At 37.3% G+C, this 11760-nt stretch overlaps 1 protein-coding gene across 1 annotated transcript in view; it reads right to left on the bottom strand.

Moving 5' to 3' along the window:
* Nucleotides 1-307: 307 nt before the first annotated feature.
* COL12A1 (collagen type XII alpha 1 chain) overlaps nt 308-11760 on the bottom strand; it is a 101693-nt gene continuing 90240 nt past the window's right edge. The window contains 6 exon segments of the mRNA XM_009646084.2: nt 308-489; nt 2885-3055; nt 4099-4167; nt 5255-5443; nt 6990-7056; nt 7167-7202. Coding sequence (XP_009644379.2) covers nt 308-489; nt 2885-3055; nt 4099-4167; nt 5255-5443; nt 6990-7056; nt 7167-7202 — 714 coding nt within the window.

Here is an 11760-nt window from a genome sequence, read left to right as displayed (position 1 = left end):
TTATTTGTTTTTACATTATTTTAATGAAAAGGCAGCACTGGGATAACTGAATGCATATATTAACCTGTACGCAGCCACTATAAGCAAAAGTATTTTACAAGCATTTCCAGAGCAATATGAAGTCTCTAGGTACACATGTTGCTATCCCCACATAAGCAAGATACAAACCAGGGTGTGTCTGATATGGAAAGACCGGAAAGCTATATTGCAAAAGAAATTATGCACTCTCCCTGCGTGTATCTGCAAATGCAAGTATAGCAAAACCAATGACCACCAACCAAAAAAACCAAAACAAGACACAGGTCTTTTATGGTTTTGTTTTTGCTTTTCTTGACAGCGATCTTTTCCAGCGCATGTGCTCGGGGTATTCTGGTGAATGCATTTCAACTCCATAGTCCTCATACTCGTCCTCTCTCCTTTCTGACTCCATAGGCACTATAAAGGGTTCACCTTCAGGTTGATAGGGTCCACTTTCAGGCACGTATGGTTCTGGTTGAAAATAGTTGTCCGATTGAACATAATAGTTATCACATGTCTTTGAATCCACAAATACAATGAAAGTTAGTTTGTCTACATAATGTTAGTCCAATCTTACTTCCATATAATAAATATATAAGTTAATAGTTCACTAGGGGTATTTTTCAGTTTTGTTCATTAATATTTTTGGCAGTAAAATAATAAAAAGTTTAAAATTAATTTTGAAAGGCTTTGTGTTTATAATACACAAAACGTTGCAGAAAATCTTAAATTATGCAAGGGACCAACTGTTGTAAAAGGAAATAAACCAAAAACAAAGCAAATCAAATAAAAATATTACTTTACATCTACTCCAGTAAATCCAAGCACTGGACTTTATTTTAGACTGCGTAATTAGTAGAAAACACAGAGCAGGTAAAATGAGCAGGTGGGTTTGGCACATACTAATTTTCTCTGAGAGTGGGAAAGTAAGTGTACACATAACTGTCACCAGCGGCAATATACAGTACATGTCATTTTCTCGTGCTGTTCCTCGTAACAAACCGAGTTACAGCTGGTGCTTCAGGAACACCAAAAACTACAGCAAAACAGAAGAAAAATAATTATAAAACTTTGGTATTTATAACTGCAGTTACAGAATCCAACAAGATTACATATAAAAAAAAAAGGCACATGCCCTGATTCAGACATGTTGGTAACAAGCAACAGACAGGTAGGTTTCATAAGTTGTCAAAGATGTTATTCCGGCATATAGCAAGCAGCAGCAGGCTTTTATGCAAAAGCATCACGTAGAGGTGTTAACAGATTTTAGTGGATACAGTCCCATACAAATCATTTACAAGCCACAATTAGTTTACTATTTACATAAGTAATTTCTCATTTACCAGGTTAAATCTGTCTCTTCTAATGGCATTACCTTTGCTGGTTAGTAGTTTTATAAGCCTCCTTCACCACTGAGGCTTCTGATGGTCTGGGTCTTTTTTTGAAAAAGAAAGACTGTCTATTTTATTATTGAAATGCAACAGGCTTAACGAATTGACATCACTGTCCTTTATCTCATTCACGAGTTGTGTTAGTAAAAAGAATCTCCCCATTCTATGAGGCCAACATGGTTCAAAAACCATATCTGTGGTGAAATATCCATACGGACTCATTTTCTAATAAGCACGTGCGCAAACATCTCAGAAACAGGATTTTCATGTATTCAAACTGTAAGCAGCACTGGCGACTTAGAAAATGTGTTAGCCGAAACCTGAAACAGGTCAAAGATGATGTTAGTCTTTTAAAAAGTCCATCTGATGTGCAAAAACATACTTTCATCCAACTAAATACATAACAGTTAAGTTATAGGCATATATTTATATATGTATACATAGCTGCTTACTAGAAAGGAGAACACTGCTGAATCACAGGTACAATTTTCTTTCTTTTTCATTTAAATAAGAATTTTGTGTGAGATCTGCACAACCACCTGGCTCTTTAACCAGCAGCACTGAGTCTGCAAGTGTGTACATATATATATATATCTTTTCTTTTTTTTTTTTTTTCTTTTCATGGATACATGCACAATACACTAACAGCAAACCATATCCAATAGTAGTATCACATACACTAATTTTAAGATGTAGCAACGCATACATATTAATTTGTTAACAATACTGTGGTCCTGCAGGATCCCCATGTTAAAATATATTAGAATCTTTCCAGTCAGAAATTGGTGGCCGCTGTGACCTTTTCTTTTGATTCCAGAAGCAGCCTACTGTTTTGAGCTACATCAGAGTGGAAGGCTGATCTGACCCAGGTCTAATCAGAGACTCCATGGTGTTTAACTCAGTAGAAATTGTAGGACAGTGGTGTTTTTCAGTTGTCTGCACTGTATCCACAATCCACAATGGATTTCCTTTGTGGAAAATTTTTATTTCAGGTATCAATTTTGTATAAATAATCCTGGCATTGCTCAAAAAGAGACACACGGAAATGGCCAACCACAGCATTCTTTTTATTTTTCAAGAGAAACATGGAGAATTCAACCTTGTTCTGAAGACGATTGGAAGGGGTGGGGGTGGAGGGGAAAAAAGAAGAAGAAGAAAATGGTCACTTAAATCCTATGAGCAACATTATCAACTACTAACTGTCTATGTTTAAAAAAAAAAAAAAAAACCTAAAATATTTACTTACTACTTCCTATTTAAAGTGAACCACACATAACATCAAATAAATCTGCATCAAAGTCCAAATGACTGCTCATACGCCTGCACGTTACCATGAGGCAGGCCTGCTCACTGCAACCATTTCCTCCTGATTCACTATGTCCAGGCTAGCACGACTGTCTCATGTAAAGCAGCTCAATATGAACAGCCACATCTGTGAAGGCTGTTTAAGGCAAGTTAAGTTGTTTATAACCTACCTGGGAATCCTTGGCCATTGTAAGGGATGCTAGCACACTGGGATGAATCACAATATCCTGGTGGCCCTGGGGGACCTCGAATACCCGCATTTCCAGGACGACCTGGTGGCCCTGGTGGTCCTCGTGATCCTGTGGAGCCTGGTGGACCAGTTCTAGATTCTCCTTGTGGACCTAATTTTAGAATGGAAAGGTAGGGGAGTCGTTTTATTTAAAAGCCAGCTTGATAAAAAGCTAACATTACTGCTGTCTAGACTACATAGTCTAGGCTATGTCATTGGTGAGAAAACACTTGCACTTTGTTGCTATATGGGGGTCAACAGAAAGAAAAAGAAAACTAGAAATGTGACTCATCATTAGTTGCTTCCCTGTGTGTGGCTTACTGAAGGATTTATTCACAGAAACTAATTTAGTAAGGTTTGAGCCAAGTAAGAAACATCAATGAATTCTCTGGTTTATTTCCCCTCCGCGTAAGATACAAAGATCTCAAGGGAAACTACTAGATTAGACAAGCACACTGGATTTCAATTAAAATATAGAAGTACATTAATACTGCTACCCTGTAGCCCCAGGATAGATGAGGTAATGTTTTTTTTGGAACCAGTCTTATTATGGTTAGCAGAAAAGTAAAGCTTCGAGTAACTGGGGCTACAGAAGATTGCTGCGAGCATCTTATGGGTCCTGTAATGAAAAACCATGTTTAGCCTAGTAAACTACAAGCAGAAACAAACGACGCAGCTGATTTCTGCCAAGGCTTCAGTGAACAAAATTGCATGATACAAAGAGCAAAACCAATGGTCAAATCATCTGACTATATCATCTGGTAACAGTGCACATGGGAGTATTTTGTAGTCCAGGGACAATTTGTAGTTTTGTAATCACAAGTAAAAAATGGAACTAGATACTGCAAAAGTATCATCTGATAATGTTGATGAAAATATCTGTCAAATATTTGGACAATGTATATTCATGAAATACATTTTCACACAAGCAAGCATGCCAGATGACTAAAGTACAAGATAAAGATAAATACCTATTGGCCACATCCAAAAATCTTTCTAAATTGCCCTCTTTTGCGGGGGTTTCCATTAAAAAAAAAAACACAAAGTGGACAGAGTAAAGCATGTTCATACACTGCATGCAGTCTGGGTCCCTATGAAGAAATGTTGTCTTTTTCTCCTACTTTTCTGTAATCTGATAAAACAAGAAATATTTACCAGGCGGTCCTGGCAAACCTCGTGGTCCTTGAGATCCAGTCCCTCTTTCGCCTTTCTCTCCAGGCATTCCTACAGAATTAAAAAAAAAAAAAAAAGCAATAAAAAACAAAGGAAGGAAACCACATCAACAAATACTTCTTCATGCTCTCTCATTGATATTTAGTTCTCATTATTTAATGTAACAAGGTTGGTCAAACCTTATTTTGTACAGATGTCCAAATGTGCATTTGGGAAAATAATTTGTCTATAAATATACTAACCTAAAAATAAAGTAGGATGCAGAAGTAATTTAGTGGGAATAAACTTTCTCAACACGGAAAAGTCTTTCAGATATTTAAACACCACAGAACCTTATTATTTTAAACTACAAAGAGGAAAGTATTTTCAAGCTTGCGTATTTCTGCTGTAACAGATGCTTTTACACTTTCTTAGAAATACTTATGATGAAATAAGTTTAAGAAAGAGCAGAATTCATAAATTCATTCTTCCTTGATTTTTTTTCTAGTCTTTTTTAAAGGTTATACTAAAATATATACTAGAAAACACAGCACTGAGTCTATGCTGTAGAGTAGCTGGAATAAGTAAAGGCCACAATATAGTACAGTACAGACACCCCATGTCATTGCAGTGAACCAAGGTAGCCACAAAATAGGTTTAGCCATAGGCTCAAACTCAATTCAGAGTTGCTTCCCTCTCTCTGAATACTGCAGAGAACCAAGGATGTAGACCTAATTCTTTCAACTCCTGCTTTTTATTCTTGGTAATGACTCATTTTCTCTCTCTGAATCAGAGTTCTGTTCTGCAAAGAGCTAGGTTATTTTAAACAGCCTTTCAAGACGTAGCTGTTTAGTGCCAGAAGAGTTCTGAGAACAGTCACTTTCCTGGGATATCCTGCGGAAGCCTGAGACAGCAACCTAAATGTTATACCAACTTGTGTTTCATGAAACATGAGCAAGGGAGAGACAGAGGAAAGCACTGATGTAATTAACCTTGTCCTCCAGAATACCAGTGTCCCTCAGGCAATCCAACTGACCTAACAGGCTACTGCTAGGTGTGGGCTTCATAGTCTGACATGGTAAAGGGATCAGACTGCTCCTCTGGCAGCCTCTGCCCTATGTCCACTGTGAAATACACAGCTGCCTTGGAATTTACTTACCTCTCTCACCGGGTGGTCCTTGGACCCCAGGGGGTCCTGGGAATCCTGGTCTTCCTCCAGGTCCAGGCTCTCCTCTTGTCCCAGCAGCTCCTGGGGGCCCAGGTGGTCCTGGTGGCCCTGGCTGGTTACGGTTTGAATAATAATCGTTCGGGATTTGATTCAGCATTTGATTGAACCGGCTCATTTGACCTTCAAAAGGAAAGATAAATGGTTCAATAAACCATGTGAAATGAGTGAAAGTCTTTTATCAGAGTGGGAAGAAATAACAAATTATCTCTTTTTATTAAGTCTTATCCTTGTTCCCATTCAATAGATTAGTGGTGAACTAGTACAGATAAATTAGGAAGACTTAAGATGAATGTCTGATATGAAGGCTGAACATAAATGGAGGAGGGAGGGAAGAAAGGTAAGGGAGATTCTGAAAGCCAATAACATTAACAAAAATTAATTTTAAAGCAATTAAAGTCACAAAATAAGCATTTGTTTACAATACTTTTGGTCTCAGAGTTCTAATTAGAGGTTGTTTCTACTCTGAAGAACAGAAAGAACTTTTTACACTTCTAAAGGTGGAGTATCACATTTCCATGTACTTTCAGAGCTCTGAAGCTATTACAAACATGGTATAAATTATTCATATGTACAGCTAGCAGCACACAGTCTATGAAGGCTCTTTCTTAAGCCTGTAGAATGCACAGGCTTGTACCTATATACCTTCTGCATATAGGCAAATTTAATTTCCAAAGAAAGGTGGCTGAACAAAAGCAACAGCATTGTGAAACTGCAGAAGGGAGCCCTTAATGGGGGACCACATCTAGCCCTACTCGATTAGAGCAATGTGCTAGTCCTAGCATAACCCTGAAGAGATGCTAAAAGAGCTCAGATAACAAACACATCCTTATTCATAAACATAATACATTCATAAATGTATTTTCCTTCCTCTGTGATGGCTAATAGACATGTTTTAAATCACATTTTAAAGGACATATTGTTCTCCTCCCTGTACTCAAGCACTCCTAATGATCTAAGAGGTGTATCTGTTTACTTCAATCAGTGCTTATCCTTATTATAGAAACAATATTAAGAACAATTTATGGGCACATTTGTCTCCGTCCTCCTCAGCAGGTCTACTGATAGCAAAGGCACTGCCTCAGGGACAGAAAGAAAGCCTCTGTAGAGAACACTTTCACGGGCTGCAGAGCTGCACTGTGTGGCAGTAGAGGACTGAAATCCAATTTGGAGTCCTTATCCAAATAAATATTACTTTTACTTGCATAGCACAGCTGATTTTGTGCACAGTATTACCCAACACTCATCTGTCTTTTCCTGCTAGCAAAGTATCTGCCACGAGCATCTCTTTTCTCACGAATTGCTTCCTCCTGAAGATAAGACATATTTAATGAGAAAAGGTATTTTGATTTTTATGACAAAGATAAAGTAATTTTGGACCAGACTGACAAAAGGAAAGTCATCTTATACAGAGTATCAGATTCACATGTGTATTTCCAAAGGTCACAGATTAGTTTATGATCAAGCTAGCCATTTGGATCTGGCAAAAATTTCAGGCTACATTTTTTTCCACCAAATCATTGGCATTGGGCAGCTATCAGATCACTCCAGCTCTTACTGTGCTCTGTGGCCAATATCCCTCACCTTAAATTTAAACCGTCATTTTCTCTTTTAACAAACAATGTAGTAAATTACTAGTATGAGAAACAAAGCAAGCAACACTGTTTACCATTTATCAGTTGTTCACAAACTTGTCTTGCAACTGCTCGCATCATGTTCTGAGAAGCAATGTCACCCTAAATAATCAAAACCAAACCAAGTGTTTTATTAGGAAGTGTCTATGCTTTTAAAGACATAGTGTTTAATTAAAAAAATCTGAGAAAAATTTACTTTAAAGCAGACTTACTCTGTCACCTTTTTCTCCCTTCATTCCAGGTGTTCCCTAAAATGAACACAGTAAAAATAAAACAGCTGAAGGATTATGTTATTCCACCCCACCCATAGGTTTGATACATGCAATTTTAGAAAACATTTTGACTCCATCAAGAAGACAGACCTGGTCCTCCTTGAACTTTGCATTTCAGAGATGCTGTAGCAGGTGCCAGAAAAGACTGGACAAGCAGTGATCTTTTGTGCATAATCAAACATGCCGACAGATGCAGAAGAAAAAGATCTGAAGGAAAAATTCAAACTAGGGCCAAAGAAACCGATATATTCTGACACTGTGATCACACTGGCAGTTTGAAAGTTGAATTTCTAGCATCACATTTCTGTAATTGGTGAATAGCCTTGTGTGAATTATATCTGACTCTCTAGTTTTAAGTCTTAAGCCAATTCATCAGTAAAGAAAGCAATCTAGGAAGAATAACGCATGTCTAGGAAGGGGAGCTACCTCCTTGAACACACAAGAAACTGTGTTAAGCAAAGAAGTACTATGAAGAGACAACACATAAGATGGAGAGAGATGCCATTAAGTGCTTATTTTATTTATAATGACAGCTTCCCTGCTAATTCTCAACCATTTATAGTCTTGCAATAGTCTCATAGAAGTCTTAGCCTGAGCTGCTTTATGGCATTTATTGGCATTTGCAAGAGCTAACTTTTGTCTAACAGCAACTTCCATTTGCCTTTCAATACTCCAGTGGTTGTTGTGGGTTTTTCGTTTTCAAGAATACTATGTAACAAGCCAACCAGAAGGACTGATTCTAATTTTTATATATGTATGTATCTATGGCTGCAAAAACATCAGGTATGCTCTAAAGATGTTTTTCAATGCTGAACTGGAGATATGCACACACAATCTACTCTGCAAACAAAATTTTGTGTCTGAGCCTCTCACACAACATTTTTAGATTTTAGCCTTATATTTGCATTCCAGTGCTAGCAAAGACAAGCGTCAAGAGAGAGCAAACCATACTTTCCAAAGAAATTATCACTACGATGCTTGGTATGATGGATTTTTAAAAATTTTCAAAATAGCAATGATTTCAGAAAGATGTTTATAACTTGCTGTTGTCTATTTGACAAGATTTTGGCTACAGTAAAAATTGCAGATGCCCATTTAAAATAAATAGAAAAATATATTCATAGTCATTTATTTTAGCCACTAGGTCACCCTTTGAAAAATTTAAAAATCCACAAAGTGTTTTAAAACTATTCAGTTAATTTTGACATCAAAATACAAAAAAAAAGAAATAAAACAAAACTGCATTTACTGCAAGACCTGCTTAGGAAGCAATCAGGAGTGGCTCTTCCAATGTTCTTGAATACTCACTGTGACAATTGCCATGTGTGCCAAATTCCAAGGCAGAACAAACAAAACTTTGTCCTAAACTATGGCTCCTAAAGTGGCCAGTGTGAGTTTTACAGGTGACTTCAGAACTAGGCCACAGCTGAGTCCTTCTAAATATCTATTGTAAATTCACCTGCCAGAATGTGTTCAAAGAGCACAGGAGCTTTGTTAGTAAAGCAAAAAAGAGGCTAGCATGAGTTCAAATAAATTTTTACCTGTAGCCTAAACTGCAATTTAACATAAATCATATTTCAAAGGTGAAAGACCAGTTTGGTCATCTGCTGCTCTGCATGGCTCTCCACATAGTTACACATACATCTTAAGTATTACTGCTTTTTACATCACAGTATTTCTTTAAGGAGCATGTTTATCACCATTAACAAAGCAAAGGCTAAGTGTGGGCTGCAGCTGTTTTTCATAACATTCCCACAGTACCCACAATTGATTTCAACACGAGACAAGAAATCATTCCACTGAGGTCACGGCAGATACAACCGGAATGCAGTGGCACTGTTTCATAGACTACCACCAAGGTTTTGGGCAAACAAATTCCCGTGGGGTATGTCGGGGTGTGAATTTAGTACGTTACCTGAGCTTCTCTGCAGTGGTGTTGCATACACCTACCCCATGGCATGCCACAGAAAATATGAGGCAGCTCATCCATCAGTAAGATAAGTAATTGGCATACGGTACATTTTCATCATGCATAACAGACGTTCATGCAAAATTAATTGTACAGACTCAAATGAAAGATTTAGAATGGTGATACCATAAATGTGCCACTAGAATAAATTATGCCACCAGTGAGACAGTTACTAATGCTGCACAATATATGCATCAAACTGTTGAATATTCTTCCCCTTCTGTCCTGCATTCGTTCATCTATGTCTTTTCTTACTCTGTGAAGTCCAGGGAAAAGGTCTGTCTTTCAGTTTTAGCTTAGCACAGCCACATGCTGAAACAGACCATGGACTTATAAATGCCATAACAATGTAAATAAACTACAACAATTAAAACCATCAGGAAAATATTACATTTCTATCTGTCATTGTCTAATAATCAACATTGTGGCAAATGCTGATGTACTGAAGCTCTAAAAGAGACATAATTTGACTCTGAATTCAACACACCTTAACATCTCAGTTATAAACTAACGCAATTATCTGAAATATCCACTGAATAGAATTGCTGTTTTTTCACTTGAATATTAACAAATTATTTGGTGCTTCTCTTTCTGATTGAAACTTGGCAATTTTTGCTATTTTCTGAAAGCATAATAATGTGAAATTACCTGCTGAGTACATGTTTATAATAGCTACCCATTGTATTCTCATTTTGTCTAAGGTTTTCATAGTACAGTCTTGTGGGTTTTTAACTAGAAGCAAATCATGCAGTACTTCTGTTTATTCCCTAGGCAAGTGCAAGCATTAGAAATCAGATTTCTGGTCAACTCTCCCGTCAATATTCTAATAATTATTTAAAGTGCCCTGTTCCAATGAATTCACTCGCTAGAACATTCACATACAAGAACTATACACAGAAGAGAGAAAAAATGAAGCACATATATACACTTTGCCTGGAAATATTTTTGCTGACTGGTCAAGAAAAGTTCTTCAACAGGCCATGTTGGTAAGACAGGAAGGTGCTCTGATAACGAAAGCACAGTACTGCTCCAAATTATTGCCAACAAAGGACCTCCAAGCTAGAAAAATGTTAAGGCTGTTCCTTGATTATAAGTGATATACAGTCAATTTTACAATTCACTGAAACCAAATGAGCCTCATTCTTCAGTTTGTAACCTTGCAAAGATACACGGATTCAGCCTTATGATTAGAAATCTACAGGGTAGTCCAAGCTAATTTTAAAATTTGAAGATTAGAGGCTCACGGGCTATGTTAACAAAGTTCATTTTCCACTGGATATTTTAGAAATATGATTTAAAAAAAATAATTACAACTGCAATTACTGAATTGCTATTTGCTTCTTCCTCCCACTTGGTTATATTCTTCTTAAATTTCAGTTTATTTTCTTTTAATAGACAAAAAAGTGCAATTTGGCCAACTTCTTGCCAGCATTTTGATAAGCAGCAGCTGCTGCTGACATTCTGTTCTGTTGATATCCTGCAGTGAGGGAGTCACTTGGGGTCAGTGTGAGGAAAAGCTAGTTTATGCTGCATGTGGGATTTTTCTGAGCTGTGGGATGAAGGCTGCAGCAAAGTTCTACAGCTGAAGGAGGACAAAACAAAGGAAGTTTTGCTATTTTTACTTTAAAAGATAATGCACTCAGTTGTTTTCCCCAAAAGAATGTTTGCTCCCCACAAGAACCACCAGTTCACTGCTCCCAGAGCAGCATCTTTTTGAGACTTCATCTAGGATGTCTGCATAGATGGATGCAAGATCAGTAAACAGATGGCAGCAGAGAATGGAAAATGCTCAAAAACTGCATTTAAGTCACAACAAACATCTCCCTTATGTGCTCAGGATTAACCTCTAAAGGTTTTAACAGTGTGTTTGGGCCTGGAGGCATCAGTCTGATTAGCACCTTATCTATAAAATATGAATGCCTTGCACAAATTCCCAGGGACTTTCTAGGTGAACAAAGTCTGACCCTGTTGTCAGAGTGCGTTTTATAAACAAGACAGCTCTACCTTAAGATGACTTAGTCTACCTACCCATCCATTACCATTTTCACTCTCACTCCTATAAAACAAAAAACAACAGTACTGGAACTTTTCTTCTCTGATAGTCCAAGATCTTCTATTTCCCATTACATTTATTCACAGAAAACATATCCATTTCTTCTTGAGCTAATATCCTCTTTTAGCTTAATGACTCTTTCTTACCCTTTCTGGTTGTTACCCTATGATATATGTATGGACTACTATCAAATTTTCACTCTCTGTCTGACCAGACAGACAGAGGACAGACACTTTAGTCTCCTCTAGGATAGGCAGTGCTCAGTTCTTGATACATTACTGACTCATCTGTGTTCTCACTGTTCCTTTTTCAGTCATTTTGTTACTACACTGAAAAAACACCTAAGTTTCTCTTGAAAGTACTTATAAGTAGATTATGAAGTCAAATTTCCTATTTCCATGAAAATTCAATTAACACTTCACGTATCAACTTGGTCTCGTGCAAGTACCCATTGAGTAGAGAAATGTTTACAGTCACATTTGTGGTGTGCCTCAGCTTAGCACGTTAGTGGT

Source organism: Egretta garzetta, unplaced genomic scaffold (assembly GCF_000687185.1).
Source record: "Egretta garzetta isolate BGI_Z169 unplaced genomic scaffold, ASM68718v1 scaffold9, whole genome shotgun sequence".
NCBI classification, from domain to species: Eukaryota; Metazoa; Chordata; class Aves; order Pelecaniformes; family Ardeidae; genus Egretta; species Egretta garzetta.
This window is presented reverse-complemented; position numbering and strand designations above follow the sequence as displayed.